The sequence below is a fragment of the Somniosus microcephalus genome, chromosome 18 (genome assembly GCF_052327205.1).
Source record: "Somniosus microcephalus isolate GS21.2 chromosome 18, FLI_Smic_1.0, whole genome shotgun sequence".
NCBI classification, from domain to species: domain Eukaryota; kingdom Metazoa; phylum Chordata; class Chondrichthyes; order Squaliformes; family Somniosidae; genus Somniosus; species Somniosus microcephalus.
Genome location: NC_141004.1, coordinates 40302824 through 40317032, shown reverse-complemented (window position 1 = coordinate 40317032; position 14209 = coordinate 40302824). Strand labels below are relative to the sequence as shown.

Here is a 14209-nt window from a genome sequence, read left to right as displayed (position 1 = left end):
TCAAGCATGCCACATGTCGTGCTCCAGATGTACAGTTTTCAATATGTAAGGTCCCCTTCAGCCACCTTCTCTGAAGACTAGAGAGCCTCACTTTCGGCAGTTGCCGCTCACAGCTTAAACCTTCAACATTTGCCATCTCACCTCGCCCAGGCGTTAATATCAAAAGGCACCGCGAAATAAAGTGCAGGCGTCATAAAGTGGTCGCGTCATTGTTTCCACGGTTATAATCACGGGCATTGCGCTTCGTTTCCTCTCCCTCTGACCAGGAGCCCCCCCCTCCCACAACCAGTAAAGTCCAGCTGATCTGCTCCCCGAGCTGTCACAGGATCTGCGAGGAAGGATGGCAGTCGGATCACTCAGCCAGCCCGCCGTGCTGCTGCTTCTCATTTCTCTCGCATTCCCCCAGCCCAGCCGCGCTCTGACCAAAGCGGAGAAGGACAGCCTGCTTGCTGCACACAACAAGTTTCGCTCCCAGGTACCAGATGCAAGCAACATGCTGAGAATGGTAAGTGGGATTGATCCTTTCACAATGACTCCAAATGTGAAAAAAATCTAGCGGGCAAAATTGCCCTCTTCACTCGAAAAATGGAGGAATTTTCCGTGAGGTCCGCGGGCGCGATCGGTGGCGGGTTGGGTGGGAAAGTTATTTTTCTGCAGTGGGTCGGGACCCCACGGTGAACCCGCCGCCATGTGCTTTTACCAAATGTCAGGTCTGTCAGCGCTGAGCAGACCCGACACGCAGCGGCGGGGGTGGCAATTCAGGTCATTATGACCTTGTTAACAGAGGATTAACAACAATTTTGAGCTCACTTTTTAGAATCTACCAGCTCGCCAACGGGGTCCACGCTGCTCGGGGATCACGTCTGTTAAACTGGGCAGGAGTTGAATGGCCGTGGAATCATCTCATTACATGACAGCTTGAAATGTGCTATAAAAGCTCCCATCTCACAGCTGTTCACTTTCCAAGCTCAGAAGCTGTTGCTTACTGCATTTGGAAGTCAAATTGAACTTTATGCAGATTGCAAGTGTTTGGAGTAAACTCTCCATCCAGTGTGACCTCATTGGAACAACCTCTCTCACCATTGACAGATTGCTTCTTTCATCTCAAGTTCACCTGCCATCTATTCCATCAGCATGGGTATGATTTATACTCTCTCACCTTGGTCCTCAGAATTTGACCACGATCAGCTGCAAGACCAGGCACACCAGCAGCACCAACAACAACACCAACCTTCTCCGCAATCAACGGATGCTGCACAGGACAGAGGGCATCAGCACCGGGACGCCAGGGATGGCTTCACCATGGCCAGATTTACTTCACTTGACACTGTACACCCTGGCTGCCACATGATGTGCCAGGTTGGCTCCACCCCACACCAACACCATAAAGCATCCCTACAATGCCCAAGCTATTCTTTTCACATTCATCATCAATTCGGGGGTGCTGTTATGTCTCACCATTCACTACAACTCACTAAGCCACTTCAAAAGGTGGACACAAATCTGTCCAAGAACACAAAGTGTTGAAAGTAAAGATTTATATATTTGACAGCACATTAACAGAAACTTCACATGAACATTGGCTAAAACACACAAGTGCCTACCCTTGTGTGTTAGTTGGTATGATTGGACTAGGATGAGGGTGAGTGTGAGGGGTGGCTAGTGGGATGGGGAAGTGATAACGTAGATAGAGAGGGATGGCTGGAGGTCCAAGGTAAGTTGTGTGAGTAAGGATGTGCAGGAGTAGGGTAGGGAAGGCAGAGTGATGTGGATGTGATGAGTGGCACAGCAGGATGAGGTTGAGTGTGGCTTTGCAGTAACGTTTTGTGATCTACTGAGATCATTGAAAGGTTTGCACCACTGCAGCCTGGTCCTCCTGATGACATCCCTGCTTGTGCCCTCCTGTGCAATGTGCAACCAGGCTGCGTTGGTCTTCTGGGAAAGTCTCTTCTGCCCATTGGAAGGGAAGAGGACTTCCCTGCATGCTGTGACTCCCAACATACGCATATGAAGGGTGTCATGGGAGAGCCTGGGTGCAGCCCTGCACCTCTGTGTAGTGCTTGTCAGTGTTTGTAGCACCTCAATGCTGTAGAACACTGACAGCACAAATGTCAAAATCAATTTGTGCATGGTCCCTTTAAGGAAACCGGCTGATGACACGTCATCAAATGACGTCATCAGACCCGCTTCCTTCAATTGGACTGAGAAACACGCTGGGCGGGTTTAACAAGCCCAATCAGAGGAAAGTCATGTCGGAGGCCAGGATGGAGCCAGCAGTGAGGCTGCGATCGACAACCGACCTCGCGGCTAATGTCTCAGCTGATCATTTTGCATAAGATTTTTTAAAACTGTGTTAGGGAGAAGACATGAGTTTCAACAGGCTAGAAGGGATTCGATTTAGCACACCCACCCCCACACACACACACACCCACACACGTTTACATGTGGAGGATAGAATACACCTGCAAATTCACTGCTGAATTACTTGCTGATGATCTGAAGACACACTTTAACTAAGGAAAATGATTCTGAGTGCACGAACGGCATCAGAGGAAAGCAAGATTCAGTTATGCTATCCTCAAGGCTCCTATAGATGGAGTGAATGGCAATTTAGCTTGTATGAGCCAAAGGGCCTGCAACCACCAGACGACTGGTATGCCAGACATGGGAGGAGATGAGAGGCAAACATGTGTCCTTGTACTTGTGATGAAGTCAGGAAGACTGTGCTGTAAAAGGGTGTTATCTGGAGATGGACTTATAACAAGTTAGGTGATCATTTTGTTTAACCACCAGTTGGAGTCTGTCCAATCCTTGCTGGTCAGATGATGAATACACACCTGTTTCCCCTGACAGTTTAGTGAGGTTGAGACTACTGGTGGAGTACATATCCATTTTTCTTGATTACATTTTACCGACTGATCAGATGAATGCTCTTTTATACTGTAATTCCAGGAGATGGTATTGCTTTTTATTCTTTTGCACCAAGGCAGTTTTGTTGCCAGTATTCAGAAGCCCAGCTTAAATCACTTTTCTTCTAAACTTTGATAAAGTTGACAGGGAGCAAACCACTTTTCATTTTTGATTGATTGAAGTGCTGCTGCAACAGCTTGGCTCAGTCTTTAGATTGTTAACCTCCGAGTCAGAAGGTTGTGGGTTCAAGCCCCACTTCAGCACATAATCTAATCTGATACTGCAGTGCAGTAATGAGGGATTTCTGCAATGTCAGAGGTGCCAACTTTTGGATGAGAAATTAAACTGAGGCTCAGTTTGCCTGGCCAAGAGATTCTAAAAAAATCTTTGATGCTATTTGAAAAAAAGTAGGGCGTTCTTCCAGTGTCCTGGTCAACATTCATCCCTCAACCAAAACTGCCAAAATGGATGAACTGGTCATTTGTCTCATTTTCTCTTTGTGTGATGTTGCTGCATGAAAATTGGCTGCTGTATTTGCCTACAAAACAAAATTCAAAAAATAATCTATTGGCTGTTGGACTTTGGGCTGTCTTAAGGATGTGAAAAGCACTACAGGAAACTCTTTTTTATCCAGCACCGACGGGACCGCCATGGTGCCAGTTTATCAAAAAGTCCGGATTACAGAGAGGTATAGTAAAAGGTACGAGAGTCCCGTACACAGCAGCAGATCCAGGCTTCCCTGTTGCTTAGCAACAGGTGCAGGAACCCCGGCCACCAGATACAGGCGTCCCTGTTGCTTAGCAACAGGTGCAGGAACCCCAGCCACAAGATCCAGGTGTCCCTGTTGCTTAGCAACAGGTGCAGGAACCCCGGCCACAAGATCCAGGCGTCCCTGTTGCTTAGCAACAGGTGCAGGAACCCCGGCCACAAGATTCCAGGTGTCCCTGTTGCTTAGCAACAGGTGCAGGAACCCCAGTTACACAGCCACAGATCCAGGAACGGCCACTAATATGAAGTAAAACTTACCTGAACCTACTCCTGAATTTTGCCGGTTAACAGAGATTTCCGGTTAGATGCCGGTAAATCGAGAGTTTCCTGTATATCAATGTAAATTATTTATTTTTCAATCAAAAGAAACTTGTGAGTCATAATACACTGTACATGCATTTGAGTGTTCATTTATAGATTTCTGCTCTCCCCCTGGTTCACAAGTGCAAGCTAACTATGTAACAATGGCTTCTCATTGAAACATACAAGATTCTGGAGGGGTAGATGCTGAGAGGTTGTTTCCCCTGGCTGGAGTATCTAGAACTAGGGGGCATAGTCTTGGGACAAGGGGTCGGTCATTTAAGACTGAGATGAGGAGGGATTGCTTCACTCAGAGGGTTGTGAATCTTTGGAATTCTCTGCCTCAGAGGGCTGTGGATGCTGAGTCTTTGAGAATATTCAAGGCTGAGATCGATAGATTTTTGGACTCTAGGGGAATCAAGAGATATGGACATCGGGCAGGAAAGTGGAGTTGGGGTCGATGATCAGCCTTGATCTTATTGAATGGCGGAGCAGCCTTGAGGGGCCGTATGGTCGACTCCTGCTCTTACATCTTATGTTCCTATGTTCTTGCACAATTGTCTGTCTGTGTCTGATCCCTAGTGGTGTAGGGGTGAGCAGGTGACTTTCTTATTTTTTTCCCTTACTGATTCCGAGGAGGGATACATCTGTGCTGTTTAATGGTCTAGGAAAAGTCTCTCCCAAAGATATGGAATCGATATTGGGGTTCATGATTACTGAATTCAACAATACTTGCTTGGAGGGTTAATATTAACTTGGTTTGAGTCATATTGCAAGCTAATTGCTATGAACTCATTGGAATAAGCAAAATTGCTTTTTTTCATTTATTTTGTTGAGGTTTTCTCTAAATCCAATAGATCCTCAGTTAAGGACTGGAAAAAAAGTTAGTTGTAACAAAAGGATTGTAAATTTTGAAAACGGTGGACAGCATTGATCACCTCACAATACCAATAAACAACTGTTTTGCATAATGGTATTAATTAATCTCTCATAGCGTTGGTCATGGACAAAATTTTATATCACCACATTTCCTTCCTTGGAACGTGACCGAGCTATCACTGATCTATCAATTCAAATAGATTCAGTTCAGGTTTGTCCTAACTTTAAGCATCCTCGTCAATTCTGTACTGTTTATGTGTATTTTGCATTTGCTTATCTATGAATTCATTTACTTTTAGAAATGGGACACACACTTGGAAAAAATTGCTCAGAAATACGCCAATAAATGCCTATGGAAACACAATCCAAACAGAGGGAAAGTGGGAGAAAATTTATATGCAACGAGTGGTCCACTGGTCCCAGAAGCAGGAGTCGAGGACTGGTATTTAGAAATGATTGATTATACATTTGAGACTATGAACTGTACTCCAAAGAAGATGTGTGGACACTATACACAGGTATGAACTCTTACTTACTTCTCAAAAATGGCAGATGTCTGTCTTTGGTTACATCTAAGCTCTCTCCTGTTATAGTTAAGGAGCTTCCTGACAGTGATAATCGATTTTATTTGTGGTCTGCACAGCAATTAGGAAGTTTCAATGCTTCTGTCAAGATCTCAAAAATATAATGGGCTGGATTTTGCATTAGAAATAACACTGAGACTAACAGCATTCACCGTTATTTACGTACAAATCGGACAACTTCCAGTGACCGCAAGTGTGCTGTTAAACGCGGAAATCAGGAAGTTGCTGTCGGAGATGCTCCTTCAAAATCTGCACGATAATCGTATCTTGCCAAGAGACTCACCATTTAAATACATGGAACGGCGTGAAGTTGCTGTACTTACCTCATATATACGAACTAAAGTCCCCAGTAAAAGTTAGTGCTTGTCCATTCCCATGTAAGTACCCTTTTAATTGCGTGATAAGTCTTAATTGCCGCTAAACAACCTCCCTGGCAAGTGTGGAGTCTCATTCCTTCAGATTTTAATTATTGTTGGAGATTTAGAAAAAAAAATTTAAATATTTTTTAAATTTTTTCTTTCTGTCTCTTTTATATCTCTCTCTTAATGCAATCTTTCTTTCCCTCTCTTTATTTTGCTTTCTGTACCTGATTTGACATTGAATTCAATATTCTATCTGACACTTCCAAGTTCAGACTGTGTGTTGCTCATTAACGATTCTTCAATCTGATTGGTTAAGGAGATACACAGTTGCTTTCCCTGTTCACACAGGTTCCAGATGCTCTGTAGAGGGCGCTGTGATTTTTGGATAGTTGGCTGACAGAACTTCCAGTGCAAAAGCTGGAAACACATCAATGATTTCTTAGGGCTCTTTGCAAAGCTTGCTCTGTTTCCTAAACTATGTCTTCAAATATTATTTCAACTAGTTGAATTTTTACTATTAGCTGTGGCACTTTTCCCTAACTGAATAATGCTACACTTTCAGTGAGCTATCTTATCATCTAATACAATAGCAAAATACTGCAGAAGCTGGAAATCCGAAATAACAACAGAAAATGCTGGAAATACTCAGCAGGCCAGGCAGCATCCGTGGAGAGAGAAACAGAGTTAACGTTTCAGGTCTGGGACCCTTCATCAGTTCTGACCACCGAGATGGGTCGGGGAGGAAATTCCCAGATTTCTTTTCCCCAAATTGGCTTGTTTTTTTAAAATCTGTTTTTTTGCCTCTCCCAGGAGATCACATGGTTTTGGGTGGGGTGGAGAGTATATATTGTGATACACAAGTTAAACAATTATGTGGGACAGGCTCGATGGACCAGGGTGTCTTTACTTGTCCGTCATTCTTCATATGTTCATAACAATCCTGAACAACTACTTTTGTCCCTTAAATATATGCACCGTAGCCAGATATTGCTTCCTTAGGACTACAGACATCCTGTCTATTATATAATTATTTCCCACATGTAATGTAACTGCCATTCCCTTATTCTCCCCTTAAAATGACTATTCACTTCAATATCAATATCATTATCTCTAGCGCCAGGCAAACACTTCTTTTATACATAAAAGGCAGAGGGGAAAAAAATCCCCCAAAAAACATTCAGTCAGAACCAACCAACTATCAACTGTCTCCCCCCCAGGCTCATCTGATTCACTCGTGCATACACTCCCGTTTAAACAAGATTAGCCAAATTACTCTTAAGGCATTCTTACAACACAGTTATACCACGTTGACCAATCCAAACTCTTGAATATCACTTCCTCAATCTGCAAAAAAAGTCTCCTCGTTTCTGATTTGCATTACTGACTTAGATTCAGAAGTTCAGTACAGATTGTTCAAATTTGCAGTTTATACCAACCTAGAAGCAGCAATAGAATCAGAGGAAGCAGATTAGAAATTACAAAATGAGTTAGACAAAATATGTAAGTGAACAGAAAAATAGCAGCTTAAATTTAATGTGAACAGGTATGAAGTTCTTGATAGGAAGGAAAAATAGTGACACACATACTGCATGAATGGTGATGAAATTGAGACAGACCTAAGAGTCTTAGTGGAGTTGAAACAAAACATGTCCAACCACTGCAAATCAACAGTCAACAATGTCAGTAGGATGATGAACTATATAGCCAAAGCAGTAGAATACAAGCTAGAGGAAGCCATGATCAAATTGGATAGTGCACTTGGTATGCCACACCTTGAGTACTATGTCCCGTTTTGATCACCAAGACACAAGGGAGACATTCAAGCATTGTCAATAATGCAGAGAAGAGCCATGATGCTCATCACTAGTATCAAAGGTCTGAGTTATGAGGAGAATCTTAAGCTTTTCAGTCTTGAATGGAGGCATCTGAGAGATGGTCTTATAGAGATAATTAAATATGAGATAGTTAAAGATATGAAAAAGGTAACCAGAAAATTATTTTAAATGAATTTCTGAGACGGGGACTTGGGTTCAAACTAGTAAAAGGAAAATGTAGGAGTGATATCAGGAAGTTTGTCTTCACACAAAGAGTAATCAACATGGGAAATGGACTCCCGGATACTGTAGTGAAGGTAAAAACCCTGGAATAATTTAAGAACATAAGAACATAAGAAATAGGAGCAGGAGTAGGCCATTTGGCCCTTTGAGCCTGCTCCGCCATTCAATAAGATCACGGCTGATCTTCTACCTCATCTCCACTTTCCTGCACTATCCCCATATCCCTTGATTCCCTTAATATTCAAAAATCTAGCAACCTGTCTTGAATATACTCAATGACTGAGCTTCCACAGCCCTCTGGAGTAGTGAATTCCAAAGATTCACCACCCTCTGAGTGAAGACATTTCTCCTCATCTCAGTCCTAAATGGCCGACCCCTTATTCTGAGACTGTGACCCCTGGTTCTAGACACCCCAGCCAGGGGAAACATCTTCCCTGCATCAACCCTGTCAAACCCTGTAAGAATTTTGTATGTTTCAATGAGATCACCTCTCATTCTTCTAAACTCTACAGAATATAGGCCTAATCTACTCAATTAAGAACCAATTTAGATGCTGCAAAGGGAGGATTTCAGGGTCTTTCCAAATGGATAAACAAAAATGGTCCAAATAGCCTTCCTCATCCGAAATTGTCTTTTGATCTTCTGACATAAAGAATGGCTACTTGGGAGAGGTATGGTCGGGCTGCTGAGAGCCATATTGCCATACCCAGCAGGAGTTAGAGATTTTAGGAGAGGAGAACGGAAAACCATAGTCATAAATACTCAGTGGGCATTTGGTTCATTTGTATCTGGGGTAAGGCAGAGGCTTTGACAGCAGTAAAAGAGCTACGCTATAGGTGACCAGCAACTATTGTTGTACCCTACCTGCACTGAAGACACTCATGTATCAGAATTGGTCGGGGGAAAATAAGTCATCATTGTTGGATCCGTGGTTCAGTGGATATGCTATTATTAAATAATCACACGGATGCTGTACATTAACAAATAACAGGTCTTTACTGGAGGAGGGTAGTCTCTAGACTGGGGGTACAGAGGCACGCGCAAAGCTTATATACCGGTGTGGTCACTGCCGGTACTACAGTATACAGGAGCTGTAAAAGTAGTTCTGACTTAAAGGCACATACACTACAATTCCTCCCCTTTTAGATTAGTAATACCCCTAATATTCAAATAACAATTAACATTTCAACATGTACATTAAACAACAAAAGTCCATTTATAGATTCAGTCTTTGGGGTGGCTTCCTGACCCTTTCGGGATAGCGCCTTTCCAGAGGTTCTTGTTCTTGGTGCAGAGGCGATTCTGACCCCTTTTCATCGGGTAGTTCATCGGGTTCCACTGCTACTGGGTCTGAAGTAGATGCTACCGGTATGTCGGGTTCATCCCCAGGTACTCGAGACATGGGGTTGACGTGTTCCTGTGACGCCAAGATCTGATCGACGTGGCGTCTCACAATGTTCTCCCCGACATCCACTGTGTACATTAATGGCCCCTGCCTTGTACATATCGTTCTGGGTTGCCACTTCTCTGTTCGATAGTCACGGGCCAAGACTGGTTGCCCTACATTGAAGCTCCTTGTCGGCTTCTCATTGATGTGCTGGAATTGTTTGTCCTCAACATTTCTTCGCACATTTGGTCTGAGCAAGTCCAGACGAGATCTCAACCTTCGGTTAAAGAACATCATGGCCGGGGTCTGGTTGGTAGCTGCATGTGTCGCGTTTCGGTAGGCTAATAAGAAATTGTCCATCTTATGCTGTAGTGGAATTTCATCGTCGCACATGGCCTTTATCGCCTTCTTAAAGGTTTGTATGAACCTCTCAGCCAATCCATTTGTGGCTGGATGATACGGGGCGGATGTGTAATGCCTTACCCCATTCCTTTTCATTAATTTTTGGAACTCGTCGGACACAAACTGTGGTCTATTATCAGACCAAATCTGCTCTGGCAAACCGTTTCTGGCAAATATGGTCCGTAGGACTGCAATCGTTTTCTCTGTAGTGGTTGAAGACATTTTTATCACCTCAGGCCACTTTGAATGAGCATCCACTACTATTAAGAACATTGAGTCCATGAATGGACCAGCGAAATCAATATGCACCCATTGCCATGGAGAGGAGGGCCACTCCCATGGGTGTAGAGGGGCATGTGGTGGTGCATTTTGGACCTTCTGGCATCCTAAGCAGCTCTTAGTTAGGTCTTCGATTTGTTGATCGATTCCCGGCCACCACACATAAGCCCTAGCTAGGCTTTTCATTTTCACTCCCCCCAGATGACCTTCATGTAGCTCATTTAGCACTCTCTCCCTTAACTTGGGTGGAATCACCACTCTGGATCCACACATCTCTGTCCCCTGGCATACTGACAGCTGTTCTCTTCTGGATGAGAATGCTGGCAACAGTGAGTCGCCATGTGTTGGCCATCCCCTCACCGTCAATTCATATACCCGTGACAGCGTCGGATCATTGCGGGTCTCCTTCTCTATATCCGCGTTTGTTACTGGCAATCGTTCAATTATTGACGAATAAAATATCTTGATAGGGTCCACTGCTGGTGCTTCCTCCACAGTAGGCAGTGGCAGGCGCGATAGCCCATCAGCGTTCCCATGCTGTTTCGTGCCTTTATATTCTATTTCATATTGATTCGCCCCTAGAAACAGGGACCATCTTTGTAACCGCTGTGCAGTCATCACTGGAACGCCCTTCTTAGGATTAAAGATGGAGACAAGTGGTTGGTGGTCAGTCAGCAAGGTGAACTTCCGCCCATGCAGATAGTGGTTGAATTTTTTTACTCCCCATACTAGGCTGAGGGCCTCCCTGTCAATCTGGGCGTAGTTGCGCTCGGCTGAGGCTAGTGACCGAGACACAAAGGCTACTGGCCTCTCCAACCCGTCTGGGAATTTGTGCGACAGCACCGCTCCAATACCGTAGGGTGATGCATCACATGCCAAACGAATTGGTAGTGCTGGGTTGAAATGGGCCAACACCTCTTTTGATGTGATCAATTCTTTACACTTCTGGAAAGCTCGTCTACGTTCGTCATCCCACTTCCATGGTACCCCTGTTTGCAGTAGGGTGTTCAGCGGGTGTAATACCGTAGACAAATTTGGTAAGAACTTGTGGTTATAGTTTACCAGCCCGAGGAACGACCTCAGTTGTGACACATTTTCCGGTGCTGGAGCCTTGACTACTGCCTCAATCTTGTCAGGGGACTTATGTAACCCCTCTTCATCGATGACGTGGCCACAATATGAGATCTGTTTCTGGAAAAACTCGCACTTGTGGCGATTAGCTCGTAGCCCATACTCCTTTAATCTGGCGAGCACCTTCTCCAAGTTGGCGAGGTGATCACCGTCATTTTCGCCCGTGACCAAGATGTCGTCCAAATAACACTGGGTCCCTGGAATCCCTTGCAGGACCTGATCCATCGCCCTTTGCCAGATAGCCGGAGCCGAGGCTACTCCAAACACCAGCCGGTTGTATTGATAGAGACCTTTATGAGTGTTGATCGTAAGGTAATGTTTCGAAGCTTCTTCTACCTCCATTTGCAAGTACGCCTGGGCTAAATCAATTTTGGTGAAGCGTTTACCTCCAGATTGCGAGGCCAAAATATCCTCAATCCGTGGAAGCGGATATTGCACCGTGTGAAGGACTGGGTTCACTGTCACCTTAAAATCCCCACAGATGCGGACCTTCTTTGGTTCCCCAGGCGTATTACTCAACGACCTCTTCATTACAGGAACGATGGGTGTAGCCCACTCGCTCCAGTCCACTTTGGACAGTACTCCTGAACGTTCCAACCCTTCCAGCTCTGCTTCAACAGCTGGTCTGATCGCATAAGGCACTGGTCTGGCCTTCAGAAACTTTGGGCTTGCATTTTCCTCTATTTTAATCGTTGCTGTTATTCCTTTTAGTGTTCCTAGTCCCTCCTGGAACACTTCTTTTGCGTCAGTTAGCATTTTTGACAGTCGTCCAGGTGTGACGTCGTCATCCTTTTTGGCCTCAACCTTCAGTGCCTGTATGGAATGCCAATCTAATTGTATCTTCCGGATCCATTCACATCCTAGCAGTGGTGGTCCTCCATTTGGCAATACATATATATCCATTTTAGGTATTTCCTGGCCTTTATATGTCACTTTCACCCTTATTTTTCCTTTGGGGTAGACTTTTTGCCCCGTATACGTCTTCAAGACAATCTCTGTAGCTTTCAAGGGTATGTGTGAAAATAGCCGCTTGTAGTCTCTTTGATTTATGACTGTTAGAGCTGACCCTGTGTCCAATTCCATTTCCACTTGGACTCCGTCTATCTTGAGTGTAACCCAGATAGTCTGGTGATCCTCTGTTTCGGTTACATTATGTAGTTTCAGACAACCCAGCTCCTTGCTTCCGGAGTCTGTGTCACTTTTCTGTTCGTCTGAACCACTGTCCATCACCTGGTGTACCTTTTTGTACTTCTCCTGTGGAGATTTCTTACTGTTGGTTTTCTTCCCAGACCTGCAGACTCTTGCTATGCGTCCTGCTTTCCCACACTGTCTGCACACTTGGTCCTTGAACCAACAATCTTTCTGGTCATGTGTTGTTCTGCCGCAGCGATAGCACTTCCCTGTTCCATAGGACATTTCATTGGTGCCATATTCTTGCGGTGTCCGTTGTATCTCTGCAGCGCCCCTTGCGGCTGCTTCGTGTGATACTGCCATACTGAAAGCTTTGTCCAGCGTAAGGTCCTTTTCTGATAGAAGCCGTTTCTGGGTTCCTTCACTTTGTAGCACACACACAAACTTGTCCCTTAACGTGTCTGCTAGTCCCGCTCCAAACTGGCAGTGTTTCGATAGCTTGCGCAGCTCCGTTAGGTACTCAGCATTGCTTTCGTCTTTGTGTTGGTTCCTTTTATGGAACTTAAATCATTCTGCTATCAGCAGCGGTGTGGGGTTTAAGTGGTCCTGTAGGATTTCTACTATGCTTTCAAAATTCTTGTTTACCGGCTTCTCTGGGGTTATTAGATTTCGCAGCAACCCATAAGTTTTTGCACCCATGGAATTTAACAGAACCAGTGCTTTATTAGCATCTGGCACTTCATTCACCCTGCAGTACACCTCAATATGTTCCACATATGTCGCCCAATCTTCGACTTCATTGTCGAACGTAGAGATACTGCCACTCTTCGGCATCCTTGGGTGTGAGTTAACTATCACAAATGGCGCCTCCCGCGCTTCCCCTTCTTCTTCGCTGGCACAAAATGGCGTCTCCCGCGCTTTCCTTCCTTCCCGCGCTCGCCCTTCTTCTCTGCTGCGGCTTCTAAAAATGGCGCCTCCCGCGCTCTTCCTTCTTCTCCGCGGCTCAATGGCGTCTCCCCTTTCTTCGCCCCACAGACCCTGTTCAGCCCGTGGGCACTGGCTGTGCTCTGCGCGTTCTTCTTTTTATATTTTTCGCCGCCGCTCAGTCTAGAACCCGGCTGTTTCTTACCCTTTCTCTCTCCGGTTTGTTTTATTTTTCTCGACGCCGCTCGGTGTTCAACCCCCGGCTGCGTCCTGCGCTCTTCACCCTCTGTCTTACCCCGTCGACGCTGCTCGGCTTTCTCTCTGCCATCAGTCGGCTCCAGCCGCCGCTGCTCGGGAAGGGTCTGCGCTGGACCTGTCGTCGGTCTCTTCCTGCTCGTTGTGGCTGGGGAACCAAGCCCGGCTCTCCACAGCCTCCCCTGCGAAGTTGGATCTCTGCCTGACTGCTGGGCGGTTGCTCGTGGTCAACGCCCGTGTTCCTGGCCTCGACTATTTTTTTTTTTATGTTGCAGGTAGATTCAAATCGACACTCGTCGCCACTGTTGGATCCGTGGTTCAGTGGATATGCTATTATTAAATAATCACACGGATGCTGTACATTAACAAATAACAGGTCTTTACTGGAGGAGGGTAGTCTCTAGACTGGGGGTACAGAGGCATGCGCAAAGCTTATATACCGGTGTGGTCACTGCCGGTACTACAGTATACAGGAGCTGTAAAAGTAGTTCTGACTTAAAGGCACATACATTACAATTAGGACCATTAACCTTCTCCCTAATCAATTTTAACGGTATATTTACAGCTCATTTTCTCAGTTAGCAATTGCATTTTATGCCAAAAGAACTTTCAAATCCACATTTAGGATTATTTATTTTACAGGTGGTCTGGGCAAATACTGACAAAGTGGGCTGCGGTGCTCGCTTTTGTGATAAACTACTAGGTCTGCAGCATAAAAACCTGTCTATTCTGGTATGCAACTATGCACCTCCGTAAGTATAAATATTATTGAAATCTCTGCAGATAGCCATCTCTAGCCTTCCTAGATTGAGATATGATATATTATATGTGGTATTTTTG

At 45.0% G+C, this 14209-nt stretch overlaps 1 protein-coding gene across 1 annotated transcript in view; it reads left to right on the top strand.

The window, feature by feature from the left end:
• The first annotated feature begins 243 nt into the window (after positions 1 to 243).
• Positions 244 to 14209, top strand: part of LOC147105227 (peptidase inhibitor 16-like) — a 78094-nt gene continuing 64128 nt past the window's right edge. Inside the window, exons 1-3 of the mRNA XM_086011377.1 lie at positions 244 to 505; positions 5157 to 5375; positions 14012 to 14121. Coding sequence (XP_085867503.1) covers positions 341 to 505; positions 5157 to 5375; positions 14012 to 14121 — 494 coding nt within the window. The 5' untranslated portion in view covers positions 244 to 340. The remainder of the gene's footprint in view (positions 506 to 5156; positions 5376 to 14011; positions 14122 to 14209) is intronic.